This window comes from Poromitra crassiceps, assembly GCF_964638095.1.
Source record: "Poromitra crassiceps genome assembly, chromosome: 10".
In the NCBI taxonomy this organism is placed as follows: domain Eukaryota; kingdom Metazoa; phylum Chordata; class Actinopteri; order Beryciformes; family Melamphaidae; genus Poromitra; species Poromitra crassiceps.
The window spans coordinates 52256858-52274852 of record NC_139631.1 but is presented as its reverse complement, the minus strand read 5'-3'; the positions used below and the strand labels follow the sequence as shown (position 1 = coordinate 52274852).

Here is a 17995-nt window from a genome sequence, read left to right as displayed (position 1 = left end):
AAGTGAAGTGTGCAGGACAAGCGGGGGAAATCGCAGCCTACAAATTCCCACATCCTACTCGTAGCTACCACTAGGAGGCTGACCTGATTGTTTTTGTTCACCGTCAGCAGCTCATACGCACGGTAAAGCTGACATGACATGAAATCGGCATTAGAACAACAAATGTCAAATCGGATTTGTTCAATCAATCAGCGAGAGAGTAGCAAAACAGACTTTTATTCATATGAAATTAAGCCATACTCCCCCCCCCACTTATTGGCAAAACGTTGATTTGCAACCTGTCTGAAATGCCTTGAGAGCAGATCTGGAATTACCTCAAAGGTAGACTTTTTTTTTTTTAAATGGCAGCAAATGTGTGTGACAGTGTGAGCGCACAGGGGAGTCTGGCTGTGCTGCACTCTGATAAGTGCTTGATAAAATATCTGAAACTGAAAGATGGCCAACCGTCAGCTCCCCCTTTGAAGGACCGCATTTCATCTGCGTCGATCCGAGGGAAGAATGTTTAGACGTGTACTTTTTTTTTGCAAATATGTCATTTTGATCAAATCAAAATAAAAAACGAAAATGTTGCTCTCAGAGGCCATTTTCCACCTCGGCGAACAATGGAGGTCCCTACAGTATCGCCTCTTTAGCCCGTCCCCTCCCTCATCCCTCATCCCTGCTTTGTCCATATCTAGCTCATCCCCCATTTCTCTCTCATCCCCCCCCCCCTCCCCCATCCACCCCCACCCCCCCTCTCCACCCCCACTTTATCTCTTAACACCCCCTCCCCTCGCTCTCCTCTCCCTCCACTTTTCTGTCCAGCCCTCCTCTTCTTGCTCCAGAACTGTCAGATGGCATTAGCTCCTTTCACGCTCATGGCCTGTAAGAATAACAGCCGTGAACCTCGCCTAACAGCGCCCATTCTCCTGCTCCAGTTAGTTTCTCCACTCAGCACAGGCTGCTGAAGCAAACCCCCCCCCCCCCCCCCTCTGCTTACACAACCGTGCCCCACTAAAGGGCAAAGTCAGGCCGACGCAAATCTCGGCGGAGAGAAGGTCACGGCGCCGGCGTTAAAAAGATGCGCGCGGATTGTATAACACGGTCACGCTCGCTAGTCGTGATTATTAGCTCGTCCGCCCTCCCTCCCGCCCGACTCGAGGATCGACCCACGGCCGTGCTAAGATCCGCCTCACACGGATCAAAAAGGATCCACTTTCTTATCTACTTACAGACCCACAGGCCTGGAGGAACAAACTGTGAAATATATCGTGCTCGGCTTATTCCCCGTGAAGTTTCAGCCGCGGGGCAAAGTTGCGGTTGGTATTAAAAGCCCACTGTGACCAATAAGCTGTAAAATGTGCAGAAGTTTTGATTGTGTGGAGAAAACAGGGTAAAATGATTCCGATATGGTCTGCATACATCGCTACTGCTTTCCATGCCAAAACCCTGTCCCACGGTAAATGTATTGCAAAGGATTTTCATAGTCTTGTATTCTTTAATGTCAACATTATGTAGTGTAATCGTATTTAAACACTATTCAGCGTTTTTATTTATTTATTTAATGTTTTATGGTTTTGCATGGTTACCAACTGGAGGTAGAAAGCCAAACAGAATGGGGAGAGCCTATATGCGTAGTAGCTGTTGTCGATGTCTCATGTAATCAGATTACCTGTATGTCTCATGTAATCAGATTACCTGTATGTCTCATGTAATCAGATTACCTGTATGTCTCATGTATTCAGATTACCTGTATGTCTCATGTAATCAGATTACCTGTATGTCTCATGTATTCATAGTACCTGTATGTCTCATGTATTCAGATTACCTGTATGTCTCATGTAATCAGATTACCTGTATGTCTCATGTATTCATATTACCTGTATGTCTCATGTATTCAGATTACCTGTATGGCTCATGTAATCAGATTACCTGTATGTCTCATGTAATCAGATTACCTGTATGTCTCATGTATTCATATTACCTGTATGTCTCATGTATTCAGATTACCTGTATGGCTCATGTAATCAGATTACCTGTATGTCTCATGTAATCAGATTACCTGTATGTCTCATGTAATAATTTTGGGGGTTTGTAAACCATTATCTAGTTGGTTACTGTAGTGCTTCTCAACGTGGGGTCCTCCTAGAGAGGCTTCCAGGGGGTCATCAGCACTTTGCATGTTTTAATCATAATTTTGATATTTTGTCTCTACCTAAAGTACAGATAGTTATGGAATTCTGGACAAAATCATATTTAACAGTAATAATTTGGGTCTGAGAGAAAAACCTCATCAAATGGGAGGTCTGTGGCTCTAATGTGGACTGAATTAGATGTTCTTGATGTGAAAAAGGTGAATAATAATTTATTGTAATGAATATCTGTGACTAGTCTGTGTATTATTACAGGTTTAGGAGCTGTGTTTGAATTGTGCTTCCACAGGACACAACTTGATTATTACACCGTAATAACTGATTTTTATAATGATCATCATAACACATAGCTGCCAAGGAACGCCTGCTTGCACGAGGCTGGATCAAAAAGTCACAAACGCATCAGAACTATCGGCGGACGCAATCATCAGCTTGACAAGTCGCCGCCGACGGATTCATACGAATACGGTGAGAGAGTAATTTCTCATCAGCGGCCGCTCGTCAAGGAAGGCTTAGAGGACTAATAATCACAGCAGATTAGCCTGAGCTCTGATAGATGCCGCGCACGCTGCTAATCATCTGAGTGATAACCGTGAATCATCCAATCACGGTTCACGGTCAGAAACTAGCAGCGTCTTTCAAATGAACCATCCCGATGGAACGAGCACGGTATCGGGGAGGGAGGGGGGAGGGAGGGGGGAGGGAGGGGGGAGAGAGGGGGGAGGGAGGGGAGAGAGAGGGGGGAGAGAGGAGAGAGGGGGGAGAGAGGGGGGAGGGAGGGGGGAGAGAGGGGGGAGAGAGGGGGGAGAGAGGGGGGAGAGAGGAGAGAGGGGGGAGAGAGGGGGGAGGGAGGGGGGAGGGAGGGAGAGAGGGGGGAGAGAGGGAGAGAGGGGGGAGAGAGGGGGGAGGGAGGGGAGAGAGGGGGGAGAGAGGAGAGAGGGGGGAGAGAGGGGGGAGGGAGGGGAGAGAGGGGGGAGAGAGGGGGGAGGGAGGGGAGAGAGGGGGGAGAGAGGGGGGATGGAAACATCTCTCTCTTCTCTCTCACTTGCGTTTGCCTCCTCCAGAGATGGGGACTTGTGAGTTGGACTCAAGACGCAGACACAGCGACTTGAGACTCGCCCTCAAAATATTTGAGACTCGACCTCTAGATTTGCGACTTGTGAACAATCTTTATTTTTGGGTGCATTAACATTAAGGACATGTCTACTACTAATAATAATAATGTCAACTAATCAATGCTGATACTGTGTGCTAATAAAGGAGTGAGGATAATACAGTGCATGCTTTGAATTCCTTGGTTTTAGCTATGCAGCGTTCTACGCAGACCGGATGGCATCCAGCAGATGATACAGTTGAACGCTCATCCATAAACAACTTGAGACTTGACTTGGACTTGTGACCAAAGACTTGACTTGGACTTGCCCCTCAAAGACTGGAGACTTGACTTGGACTTGCCCCTCAAAGACTGGAGACTTGACTTGGACTTGCCCCTCAAAGACTGGAGACTTGACTTGGACTTGCCCCTCAAAGACTGGAGACTTGACTTGGACTTGCCCCTCAAAGACTGGAGACTTGACTTGGACTTGCCCCTCAAAGACTGGAGACTTGACTTGGACTTGCAAAAAAGGACAAGTCCTTTTTTGCAAGTCCAAGTCAAGTCTCCAGTCTTTGAGCATCTCTGTTCCCTCCTCCTTTTAATGCGGTACACATATGCGGCAGAGGGAAGTGAAGGGGGTGGGTGGAAAAGGCCCGGTGCTTCACTGTGATCCCAGCCCGCCTGCCCTGTGATTTAGCCCTGAAATGACAGACTTGACCCTCATTGGGGCTACGGGCGGAGAGCTACGGGCGGAGAGCTAATGACATGCTGCGTGGGCTAACGTGACTATTAGCCCACTCCTAGCAGCAGGAACCGACAGGAACACAATTCTGTCATTACGCCCCGAGGAGACCACTAATCAGGGAGAGAGGCTGGTCTGACTGGTTTTCAGCTCGGAGACAAAGGAGAAGGATTCTTTCCACTGTCTTCTATCTCAGCCCCCAACAGGATCATCATATATAAGGCTGATGTAACAAATAGGCTCATAAAGTAGTCAAAAGTAGTCGTGTGGGAAATTGCTTTTAAGTGCTAATGCTCAAGATTTGGGATGCACGATAATGGATTTTTTTTTTGCCAATATCCGATATGCAGATATTTTCCAACGCTTTTGGCCGATTTCTGATATTGATATATTCGCACAGTTATTCCCACCTAATTTCAGAGAACATCAAGACTATCCTGTAGTGCAGTGGTTCTCAAATGGGGGGTCCGTGGCACTTTGCCAGGGGGTCTGCGAAAGGTTTTCAGGAAAATAGATTTTTTTTTTTTTTTTTGAAGCTTCATCATTCAACGAAAATATTTGATGCTTTAAATCTAAAATGGTTGATGGATTACATGAACCTCTGCTGTAGTGCAGGGGTTCCCAAACGTTTCCATCCAGGTACCACTACGTACCAAACCAAATTTCCCAGGGACCACTTCCACTGCATATACCAATCCCCGCCCCCCCCATAAAATAGATTTGGCTGATTTAACCATGCAATAGCAGCGGAAAGGCTAAATGACAATACAAGGCTACAAGCTGGTTCAAAACAAACACACACACCTGCCAACATTAGGCTGTGAAAAAGAGGACCCATTGGAAAATGTTTTTTTCACCTCGCCAAAATGTAGCCTAACTTTGGAGTGTTATTTAGCTACCTTCCTGACAAGCTAGCATGACATGGTTTCCTTAGGTCTTCTAGTTTCATATGATACCAGAAACTTCACTCTGGCTTTAAAACTGAGCCTGCTGCAGCCTCTGAAAGTAAATGTTCAAAATTGTGATATTTCCCAACTATCGCGATATTTCCGAAAATCGGCCCAATCCAGCTACTCCTCAGGGTTAATGTGTATGTAGAAACTGTTGTCTGTAATAAAATAAAATAAATTCAACCACCAGGCGTTGCCCCGGGGACCACAGTTTGGGAACCTGTGCTGTAGTGGAATTAACATGTTATTATGCTACTCTTATCGTGATAACTACTTCAAATTAGGTGATGTAAAACATGCCAGATTCTTTATGTAATATTTTCCTTCAAACAAAACTGGTAGATGACATCACTAGGTTGACTGTACAGTACAGTGTGGTGTACAGTACAGCTGGTGTGATCCCATAGCAAGATGCTCTCTAGTTGTATTTTATGCTAGCTTTATGCTAGCTTTATATTTTATGCTAGCCTTTTGACTTGCAGTGCTTGCTTTCTACTTTTACTCTCATAACTTATCTGTTTATTGATGTCATCATGCACCAAACCAAAGTCAATTCCTTGTATGTGAAAACTTACTTGGCAATAAATATGATTCTGATTCTGATTCTAGTGTTATTTTGAGTACCAACTGAGTACCAATACATACCCATTCCTAGGAATGTACTGTATATAAAAGCCAATTTATTATAATAATATAATTTATATCTCTGAATTATCCTGCTGTCCTGACTCATCTTTTTTTTTTTTTATACAATTTCTGCATTTGTTTTAGGGTTTTTATTGTATGTAAAGCACATTGTAAACTTGGTTTTAGAAAAATTATAATTTTCTGCCACACTGAGGAGATTACACCAAACATGATTTTGAAACAGCACTGAGCCACGTCTGCCCAGGAACATTCCTGCTTTGCAGTAGGTGGAGTCCAGGAATGTGAGATGTCTCCATGCTGTGTATCACTGTGTGAATCAGACATTGTCATTTGTACAGCCACATAGTGAGCCGTCTGGGGACGGGATGGAGACCAAACACAAGGAGCCTGACTAATACCTGGGCTTCACTCACCTGGAAACAGGAATGTGGATGTTCATATGTATTGGACTGTGTGGTTCACTTCATGTATGTACATAGATAATGTAAAGATGAAGTAACAGTGGGAGTGGTATCACTTACCTAGATTACTTTCGTTCATTACATCTGTGGACATAGAAAACAAAAAGCAGATCAGTACACACATCATCATCACCAGAGACGGAACAATACAGCACAATGAAAGACTTTGTCATGCAGGACACAGATGAGCTCTGAGCACGCGGCTCGAGCTGATTTCACTGCTTCTGTTTTGTCTATGGAGTCGGGGCACTTGGCCGGACGTGTCAGGGCCTGCAGGGCTGGAGAGCACAGGTATGCATGCTGAACACAGCAGCATGTTGAGTAGGAGAGCACAGGTATGCATGCTGAACACAGCAGCATGTTGAGTAGGAGAGCACAGGTATGCATGCTGAACACAGCAGCATGTTGAGTTATGACGGTGCAGGAGAGCACAGGTATGCATGCTGAACACAGCAGCATGTTGAGTAGGAGAGCACAGGTATGCATGTTGAACACAGCAGCATGTTGAGTAGGAGAGCACAGGTATGCATGCTGAACACAGCAGCATGTTAAGTAGGAGAGCACAGGTATGCATGCTGAACACAGCAGCATGTTGAGTAGGAGAGCACAGGTATGCATGCTGAACACAGCAGCATGGTGAGTAGGAGAGCACAGGTATGCATGCTGAACACAGCAGCATGTTGAGTAGGACGGTGCAGGGCTAATGACGGTTTCCAACTTCCAATCAGAGAAGTTGGAAACGCTCATTAGTGTTTTGCTTGCACCTGTGTTTACCCTGCCTTTTCGACACAAAATGGCCCCCGTGAAAAGGGTCTATAGACACCCATGATAGGGGATACAGTACCTCAAACAGTAGGCACAACTGTGACATTACTACATAATTATGGCATTAAAAAAAATCATACAATGCCTAAGCCTAATTGCCTATATGTAACAACAATATGCATATCCGTTTGGAACCATTAGTTCAATACACATTGCCAACAGAATGAAGTGAACGGTGCAAGTATTTTACATTGATATTAGGGATGTCCCGATCACATTTTTTTTGCTCCCGATCCGATCCTGATCATGTGATTTTGAGTATCTGCCGATACCGATTTTTCCCGATCCGATCTTTCGGCAATGCATTAAGAAAAAAGAAAAGAAAAAACTGCAATCAAGTTGACCCTTAAGATTGTTTTTTTATTTAACAGTATCCAACTAACTATCCATTATATCCAACATGGATATGGCTTTTTTATTTAACAGTATATTCATTATATCCAACATGGATTCAAAATTTAAAACAAAATAAAATAAAGCTTAACAGTGGTGCACCACAAAATAACCATGTACCGGTAAACTAAAACAAATGATGTGCAGAATAGTGCAATAACAATGTAAATCAGGAAATGCGTTTGTTTTGGTAAATTCTTCTGCTCTGTGCGACACTAAATAAATGAATGATGATATGTAATTTAAAACCAAAACTAAAGCCTCAGGATGAGTTTAAGACGTGAACATGGTCATGTTTGTTGAATAAAAAAAAAAATATATATATATATTTTTTTTTTACTCCCGATCTTTTCCCCCCGATTCCGATCTTCTAAAAATCACGTGATCGGCCCCGATCTCCAATCACGTGATCGGATCGGGACATCCCTAATTGATATCATGGTGAACGGAAACGGAGAAGGTGTTAAAGAAAATGTCGTAAATTGAAATAAAAATGTAACTGAAGGGAGAAAATAACAAAATAAATAAGTACAATAACTAAAAATAAATAAAAATGTAAAATCAGGCACCTTTCTCTGGTATTTCTGCTTTTTTGCTATATGGAAAACGTGCCACCAATGTGGCATGGCTTACCGAACCGAACCGGAACGGAACGGAACCGTGACACCCCTACTATGCCTGATTACAACAAACCCACACCAACTCTTCAGTCACAGCAAAAAGAGCAGCGAGTCAAGTCAAATGTAGCAGCAGCGACGTGTGTGCGTGCGCATATTAAAACCTCATACCTCATTAACAGTCATCTTAAAGAAACTGCATATACTGTAACAGCCCCAGTTGGAGGCTGTGCCCCTCATCAGCACCCCCTGCCCCCTCATCAGCACCCCATACCCTCATCAGTGCTTTAGCAAAATGCTCCTGACATCCTCACACCGACCGCCGAGAGCCGAGAGCGAGAGGGCCTTAACCAGGCAGCAACGCTGACATCACCCCGACAACAACAGCTCAACAAAATAGGCCACAGCTGTTTGCTTCTTTAGGCTACAACTTAGACTCAATGTGTCACACAGCATCACATCACGGAGACAACTATGGAAATAAGCGAAGAGTCTATCGCGCTGACCGGCGGGAGACGGCCTCCTCTAGCTTTCCTATCTCTCTCTGCTTGCTTTGTGTTCCGTCTCAGTCACACAGAGATACATGCTAATTTGCGCTGGATGAGAAACGAGGACGATGGCGAGGCTGTATTGAGCGGAAGGGATGAATTATGAAGGGATTTGAATTATAAATGGCCGCTCTTCAGCCAGACGAGAGAGAGCCTTGAAAGAGGGGCGTACTGCGCGAGCTAGCGGGACACTTTGCGGTAGGCAGGCAGCCACAGTCTCTCTCTCTAAAGAGATCTGGGGCGTATGAATTATACCTTACCGATGGGGTCCATTATCGCTTATCAAAGCACGCTATGAATTATTCGGCGGCCGAGGCCCCTCTGCGGACGCTTGTACGCCGTTTGTACACTTCCGCTTCTGCGAGGAGACAGAAGGATGGAGGAGCAGGTTCATGTATGTGTACAAAGAGATGGAAACACCTGGGGCTCACGGTCACCTCCAGCAACACGTGAGACCTTCATGTAGGAAGCAGCTCATGAAGCCAACAACCACGCTTTCCCTCTGATCTGCCAGAGAGACGCGTGTTGGGAAAGAGGAATGTCAAAGCGATGGAAGAGACCAATCCGGACGCACGGCGAGCAAAAGGAGGAGAGGGAGGGGGATCAGACGGTAGGGAAAAGGGAGTGCCCCCCCCCCCCCATAAGTGTTGTTCCTCAGACCTCCACTTAGTGACTGTAGTCTAAAAATACCCCCACCACCATGCTCAGTGGGAAGGGCCTCCCCAAAACCAGCTCAATAATTCACCAGATGCATCAAAGAATCCTCAACTGACTGCACAGCCCACTGACATACAGCCCACTGACATACAGCCCACTGACATACAGCCATAGTAGTAGTAATAATAATAGTAGTTCATGGACATAGCAGAGGGGTTGGGGGATGGTCTTCATGGACATAGTAGAGGGGTTGGGGGATGGTCTTCATGGACATAGTAGAGGGGTTGGGGGATAGTCTTCATGGACATAGTAGAGGGGTTGGGGGATGGTCTTCATGGACATAGTAGAGGGGTTGGGGGATGGTCTTCATGGACATAGTAGAGGGGTTGGGGGATGGTCATCATGGACATAGTAGAGGGGTTGGGGGATGGTCTTCATGGACATAGTAGAGGGGTTGGGGGATGGTCTTCATGGACATAGTAGAGGGGTTGGGGGATGGTCATCATGGACATAGTAGAGGGGTTGGGGGATGGTCATCATGGACATAGTAGAGGGGTTGGGGGAGAGGCTCTGCATGGTGACACGAGGCATTAGGGAGTGGCATGAAGTGTGTTGTACACACAGGAAGTAGGGTACGGCGCCGGTGTGTTTTGGGCTTCAGATGGAGTTGAGCAGCTGTAGATGCAGCCTGTGACCCGGGCCGGGCGGCGTGTTCAGACACCTCCAGCAGCTGTAGATGCAGCCTGTGACCCGGGCCGGGCGGCGTGTTCAGACTGTAGATGCAGCCTGTGACCCGGGCCGGGCGGCGTGTTCAGACTGTAGATGCAGCCTGTGACCCGGGCCGGGCGGCGTGTTCAGACTGTAGATGCAGCCTGTGACCCGGGCCGGGCGGCGTGTTCAGATGCAGCCTGTGACCCGGGCCGGGCGGCGTGTTCAGATGGAGTTGAGCAGCTGTAGATGCAGCCTGTGAGCCGGGCCGGGCGGCGTGTTCAGATGCAGCCTGTGACCCGGGCCGGGCGGCGTGTTCAGATGGAGTTGAGCAGCTGTAGATGCAGCCTGTGACCCGGGCCGGGCGGCGTGTTCAGATGGAGTTGAGCAGCTGTAGATGCAGCCTGTGACCCGGGCCGGGCAGCGTGTTCAGATGCAGCCTGTGACCCGGGCCGGGCGGCGTGTTCAGACACCTCCAGCAGCTCGGCACTGTTTCTGTTTGGTCTGGAGCTGCAACAGGATCTGTGACCCGGGCCGGGCCTGTGTCCCCGGGGACTTCAGAGTGTGGGTGGGTGGAGGGGTCACTTCAGTTCACAGCACCCCTATTTACCCCAGCTGCACATTACCCCGCCTGCCAGCATCACCCCGCCTGCCAGCCTGGTCCTGACCCCTGACCCCTGACCCCAGAGACGCCACAGCCCTCAAAGTGAAGGTCAAAGTGCCGAGGACGATGCACCAAACACTCAGATCAAAGTCCAGCAGCACCTCTGTGTCGAGTCGACCACTTCCCCCAACTCCATGATCAACAACCTGCTGTGTCATCTGCCCTTCTGCTCCCATGCCAAACAAGAGTTTTGAAAGACCAAAGTAACTTTTCCCCGGTTTTGCTTAGCTAAGAATGTACCGTAAATTCCGGACTATAAGACGCACCGGTCTATAAGCCGCGGGACCAAAATTGACTATTTTTTTCTTCTATAAGCCGCACCGGTCTATAAGCCGCGGGTGTTTTGATGTTTAATTACCATATGAAAGGGTTCGTGCACAGAGAGGAATGTCGGGAAAGCGATGGCTGTTTGGGGAAGCTCCCATTTATTAACATTTCAACAAAACAAAACAAAAGTCAGGTCACTAATCCCCAGACAAAATCACACAACAATAGGCTATATGTGCAGCAAACCTGTAACCAGAGAAGTCAAGTCACTAATCCTCATCTTCCTCTTCTTCCTGCGTACTGAAACCACCAAAGTCCTCATCTTCAGTGTCGGAAACGAACAGGTTCAGGGTGGCTTCGTCAACCACTCTCCTCTCTCCTTCATTGTCACTCAAAACCAACGAACTCCTCTTCATCACTGTCGGCATCGAACAGCCTCTGAAGCCTCTGACGGCCCTCAGCGCCAGCTGTGGCGGCGTCATCCTCTTCATCCCGCAGCAGTCCAGCGTTTTGGAACCCGTTGGTGATTGTGGATGTTTTCACACTCCTATAATATTCCGTGCTGAGACAGTTCCTCCTGCTGCACCGTCCAACGCCTCACCATTGACTCATCGATGCCCAGGTTACGCGCGGCTGCTCTGTTTCCCTCTTTTAATGCGAGATTGACTGCTTTCAACTTGAAAGCTGCGTCGTGTGAATTTCTGCGTACCTTCCCCATGGTAAGTGAGAGTGTTGCTTCTACTGCTCGTTCTCATGCTGTCGAGAACGAGCAAAGCTTTTTTTTGGTGAAAGAATCCTCCAGGGCGCTTCTTGTTAACAGTCCGAGTGAGTGGCAGGTCGAACGTCAAAGGCACTTCATCCATATTTATGATCTGCTCCGGTTCGATGGAATATTCCTTGATCTTCCTTTGTGTGAATTCGCCGAAGTTTGTGATTTTCTCCTGGTAGTCGGGGGAGGGAGTTGATGGCCGAGTGGCCGTTTGCTTACCGTAATTACCATATGTAAGTGGTCACGCACAGAGGGGATTGTCGGGAAAGAGATGGCTGTTTGAGGAAGCTCCCATTTACCGTATTACCGTAACATTTCAACAAAACAACATAACACAACACCACCGTTGTTTATTTTTACAGTGCACACAGTGTCCGCGGTGTGGTGAAAAGAGGGCAAGAGAGGAAATTAAAACAGAAGTGGATTTATAGTTAGAAAGAGTGCTAAAAAAGAGAGATTTTATTTGTATTTTTTTTTTTTTTTCTGAAAAAATCCATAGATAAGACGCACCGTTATATAAGCCGCAGGGGCCAAAAAACGGGGAAAAAGCCACGGCTTATAGTCCGGAATTTACGGTACATTGATATTAGTAGGACACTTAAAATCTTATATATATATAATATTTATATATATATAAAAAGGGAGCTAGGGCTCTATTTGTTTGTCTGTCTGTCTGTCCCCCTGATGACATCATCAGTGATGTCATAAATTCACTCTCACACACACACACACACACACACACACACACACACACGAGACAGACGCACATACACAAACTCCCAGTGATGATGTCATCAGTGATGTCATAAAAGCAGTTGTGACATCATCAGTGATGTCATAAGAGGTTGTGATGTCATCAGTGATGTCATAAAAGCAGTGTGACATCATCAGTGATGTCATTAACTAATGTTACTGCAGAGTCCACTGGGCAGGCAGCTGCGTGTGGGAAAATTCTGCCGTATTTCATGTTTTACAGTAGATTCCATTTTTATTGGTCAATTCCGCGACTCCGTCTGCGATTCCGTGAATGCGGATTTCATATGGCTCTACCGATACCTCATAATCCATATTCCACATTATTCTGACACGTTCATTCAAGCTATCCTATCTATGCACCTTGTTATTTTAGCATCTATGGATTTGCCATGATGCACTTATGAATGACACTGGGGCTATTTTGATGCAGGCGGGCGTTGGCAACTGTTTTTAATGCCACAGCGTTCACAAGCCGCTGCCTCTTATCACGCCGCCCTCCAACACGCACAATGGAGGCAAAATACACTTCAAAGGCAAGACGCATCTCTAATAATCCCCTCCGCTCTGCACAGCGCCTAGGATGATAATAACATGCTGCTTCCCAAGCGTGCTTACAGATCTGAACCCAGGATGATCATTCTCTCTCTCTCTCTGTATGTGTGGCATCACATGGTCTCTCTCTCTGTATGTGTGGCATCACAGGGGTTGGGTGCTGCAGTCTGAGAGAGAATCTCTAGGGTCTTTCACACCGGCCGTGAAAGCCGAAAAATGCCCGGAAATTAGGGTTCGCGGCTCCGATGTGAAAGGCATGAATGCGCGTTGGTGGGTAATTCTTGTACGCCTTTTATCCCGGCACCAAAGGTTGTCACATCGCCGTATTGGCGGACAACCCGCCTCCACTTGAAAGGTCGTCGTAGCGAGCCGGAAAAGGTGCGAATGGTCAGCTCATTCATAAAAAAAATTACAGGGGAAATCACCTCATGTATCAAGAAAGTGATGTGAAAGTAAAGAAAGTAGACTGATAGACAGACCTATCTCCACACACCACACTTTGCACTGTGCGAGGCAGCGCTTCATACGAATCGCTCATAAGATCGTGGTGTTTTTGCAATGTCAGCGTAGGTAATTATTATGTATATTAACTTTATTACAACTTTGGCATGACAATATCTGCTGCTTTACCTTAACACAGTGTGACTGTTACAGTTACAACAGCCAACTAGTCCGCTGCTCTCGCTTCAGGCAGCCTCGCACTGTCCCCCTGTCTAGTGCAGGCTGCGCTGAACACAGAGCACTGAGGTGAGGTGTCAAGATTTCATCTCTGAGCCCTCTGATAGGCTGTTGCTTGATGTGTAACCAATCAGATAGCGCTGTGGGCGGGACATTGCTCCAGACACAGAACTACTGTAGGAGAGGATTCTTCCAGGTGCAGCAGCCGCAAATTAGCGCATTTTTTTATTAAGTTATGATATCGGCAAACAGCCAATGAAAATGCCGATACAGATCTCCTCAGCGGACTAGGAGAAGGAGGAAAGTCTGATGTTGAATTGAATTCGTTCATCATACAGTAGCCTAGGCTACACTAACCTATGAAAATATTAATTTGGGCTAGGAGGAGCTGGAAATCCCTCTGCTCGCCTTTCAATGCGGGAGCGGGGGATTTCACCTGAAAGTACAGAGCAGCACGGTAATGTGGCCGTGCTGCTTGGCTCGTGTGAAAGCAATTTCTGTGGCGAGGCGGCTCGCTTTACGGGACTCCTAAACGGCAACTTTTCCGCGATCTGTGTATGAAAGAGCCTTCTGCAACAGCAACACTGCATATCTGTGGAAGGCCTTCCCCTCCTTATGTAAAAGCTCTATTTGATACTTGTAACCCCCCCCCCCCACACACACACACACACACACACACACACACACACACACACACACACACACACACACACACACAAGAGAGGCACAACTGACAGTACAGCACAGTGACCCAGTTTCCATGTGGGCCAAAAAGATCAGGCATGACTCCCCCAGAACTGCTACGGGCACAGAACCCTGCTTCAGCGCGTTCACGCGGGCCAGTGAGCATCGGCCATCACCCCACCCCCTGCCTCCATCACCCCACCCCCAGCCTCCATCACCCCACCCCCTGCCTCCATCACCCCACCCCCTGCCTCCATCACCCCACCCCCAGCCTCCATCACCCCACCCCCTGCCTCCATCACCCCACCCCCAGCCTCCATCACCCCACCCCCTGCCTCCATCACCCCACCCCCTGCCTCCATCACCCCACCCCCAGCCTCCATCACCCCACCCCCTGCCTCCATCACCCCACCCCTGCCTCCATCACCCCACCCCCAGCCTCCATCACCCTCCATCACCCCACCCCCAGCCTCCATCACCCCACCCCCAGCCTCCATCACCCCACCCCCTGCCTCCATCACCCCACCCCCAGCCTCCATCACCCCACCCCCAGCCTCCATCACCCCACCCCCAGCCTCCATCACCCCACCCCCAGCCTCCATCACCCCGCCCTCCATCCTCCATCACCCCGGCCCCTGCCTCAGCTTTTTGACCGCAGCTTCCCCATCGCCTGCCATGGGCAGATGCCAAGACACGGACAGAGACCAAAGGACCAGATCGTCCAAAACTAGTCCTCGCTAAACTGCCGGACGAGCATGGCGGCCGCACAACAGGCCGGGCAGACGGGCAAGGAAGGCCTCGCTGCAGGTAAAAGTTGCGTGTTTAGTCTGGTGGAGGGCAGCTGGAGGACAGGCTTGTCATCATAGGCACAGCTGCGGGGGGCAGCACCCACCCCACAGGCCACACCCCTACCCAACTTCTTCCACCCGCCCTAGATACAACCACCCGCCAACCCCCCATCCAGGTTATCGGCGCACACGGAGAAGGTTGCGAATGGAGATCCTTATCGCAGAGCACAACAAAGTGAAGAAGCCCGCCAGGAGAATTGAGCTGATTCCATGTTTGATGCGTAGCAACATGCTAATGTGAAGACACGCTGTCGAGCGCTAGGGGAGGAGACGCCATGAGAGCCGTGGCCGTTAACAATCGCTGTGAAATTTGCGTCTTTCGTCAACAAACTCGTCTAAGCAGGTTCTCTTCAACTTTTACTCTGAAGCAGCATCACACTCAGTGAATCAGCTTGTCATCCTCATACTTCACGTCACTATACAAACACTCCATGACAAGATGTTTGATGCACTTGGCTATGTTCTACAGTCACTTACCAACAGTGACCACAGAGTGCAACACCAATAAGATCTCCAGCATGATCCTCATCCAGCAGTAACACGGTCAAAGGTCAGACAATAGATAATAGATGGCTCAATCAGGGCAGTGGTGGCCTAAAGGTTAGCGAAATGAGCTTGTGACCGGAAGGTCGTCGGTTCAATCCCGGGGACAGACAGGATAAATCTGGGTGGGGAAAGTGAAAAAGCAGTGCTTGCCCCTCCCTCGTTAGCACCACTGAGGTGCCTTTGAGCAAGGCCCTTAACCCCAACTGCTCCAGTGGAGCTGCTCAGTGGCCAGCAGATCAGACTGTGGTTGTACTGGTCAGCTTCCAGGTGTGAATGTGATGAGACTCATCCTGTATGAATAAAGGTTTAAAAAAACATCCTGTCAGCCTATAATGAGCATGATGGTTCATAGAGAAAACTATCCACCTTATTTTTGAATGCCTCACTGTAAAAAATAATTGTGCGTACAAGGTCCGGTTTAACGTGACTATTGCTGCAGCTTGCCATTTCCTAATGTATTCTACTTGATTTGAAAAGATGGCTGCCTACTCAGTCTCTTGTACCCTGGCTGAATTGAACATAATTTGGTCAATAAGTATGTAACATACAAAATAAAACAACCCGTAATATCTTAATTTTATGTAGAATGCAGAGGACATGTAACTGTTTAGTTAAACTTGCATTCCAGGAATATTGTGCTCTTAAGATGACGTTAGTGGCTCGAGTCTGTTTCGTCCTGAAACCCACACGCTTTGCGGTGGTGGTTTTAGCGTAACCTATGTGCGATTCGAGGCGTAAAGTATGTGCGTTTTAGCGTAACTTATGTGGGATTCGAGGCGTAACCTATGTGGGGTTTGGCGTAACCTATGTGCGATTCGAAATAACGTATCCGAGATAGAAAACGTTATGAATATAGCCACGTTATAAACAACAAACTAACGCCGGTGATCCATATGGAAACAGTGTTACTCGAAATGGTTAATATTAGCCACAGCAGGCGATTACCCATGAATGCACTGCGCTCTTAAAGGGATATTTATCGACGAGATTTTTGCCAAGCTGGACCTGATTAGTGATTTGCCCAAGCTGTCAGCAACAAGGCTGGGAGGATCACACCGGAAGAAGCACCCATCAGCAGATCAGGCAAAAATGGCCGCCAAAAATAAGGTGGATAGGAACCAAATAGAGAGAGCAAAGATCATGAGAGAAATAAGATCTGACCAGAAGAGAAGGTGAAAGTACAAGAACACAATAGTTTTGTTTCCATCAACGTACAGAATTATGATGCGCTTTTTGAGGTATCGCATTTAAAAGTTTGACAAACGGCAAAATTCAAGTGAGAAAATCCTCAATTTTGCATAGAAAAGTTGTTATGCTCCCAACAACAACAACAACAACAACAACAACAACAACAACAACAACAGTCGATGCACAAAATGGGAGATGCAGATGGAAACACCTTTTTCGACTAAGTCCTTACATAGGGAACATTTAAGTCACATGACTGATCAGCTGACCCTGTGTCTGCACAGCTGGCAGCTTGTCCGGTCTGCTGCAAGGCGCGACAAACGACCCGGTACAAACGACCCGGTACAAACGACCCGGTACAAACGACCCGGTACAAACGACCCGGTAACGCTGCAGCAGATCAAATGTTGTTCTGGATCCCAAAGGCCAGGCGCGGACTGCATAATCGGGCACGTCGGGCAAATGCCCGGTGGCCGGTGAAAAAAAAAAAAAAAAAAAATTGGTGCTCGCAGTCAGGCCACTCACTGAACAGCAGGCCAGGCGCCGCCTACTGGTTTACTAGTGGTGTTATTACTTTATTCAGGGTTAAAGTGGGTGCATCTCATTGTAAAATTGGACTCGGCCCAAATTGGGCTTCAAACGGCCCAAATCTGGCTACAAACGACCCAAATTGGGCTTCAAACAGCCCAAATCTGGCTTCAAATGGCCCAAATTGGGCTTCAAACGGCCAAAATTGGGCTTCAAACGGCCCAAATTTTTCGCCGCCGCCCTTCGGACGCCGGCACACGCATCGGCCCGGCCTGCTTGGTATCTAATGCCCGGCCTGAATTAGGATCCCAGTCCGCCCCTGCCAAAGGCTCTCACTCCATCCCTAAAACAGCTTTTCCACGGAGACTCCTCCCACAGCTGCTTTGTGCGGCTCGTTTCCCAGAGACACAGTATGGCAGAATTCTCCTGTGATCGCTTGTAATATTGACTTATCGCCTCCAGAAAGGCTGAAATACGGCCACCAGTAGATTGCATGATGACATACTGTAAAAATAATGATGACTTAAGTTACTTCTCTTCTGGCAAGTAACCACTGGAAAGCTACAACCTACTTATTTGCTTAACAGTCCTTAATGGAAATGCACCTGTTTCGAATGTTAAGGCTGTTGACTTTTCAAGATTTCGCTTAGAACTCGCGCGAAACCTGGATGGAAACGTGGCTAATCTTTTAGTTTCAATTTCAATACTTTATTGCCATTCAACATCGTTGATAGGAAT

The 17995-nt window shown here is 47.6% G+C and overlaps 1 protein-coding gene across 2 annotated transcripts in view; it reads right to left on the bottom strand.

Moving 5' to 3' along the window:
• nr6a1a (nuclear receptor subfamily 6, group A, member 1a) overlaps positions 1-17995 on the bottom strand; it is a gene marked incomplete at both ends in the record, with an annotated part of 153439 nt that overhangs the window by 60165 nt on the left and 75279 nt on the right. Inside the window, one exon of one of the 2 annotated variants that reach the window (XM_083644060.1) lies at positions 6090-6113. The exons of the other annotated variant lie outside the window; for it this stretch is intronic. Coding sequence (XP_083500186.1) covers positions 6090-6113 — 24 coding nt within the window. The remainder of the gene's footprint in view (positions 1-6089; positions 6114-17995) is intronic. 2 annotated transcript variants of the gene reach the window in all.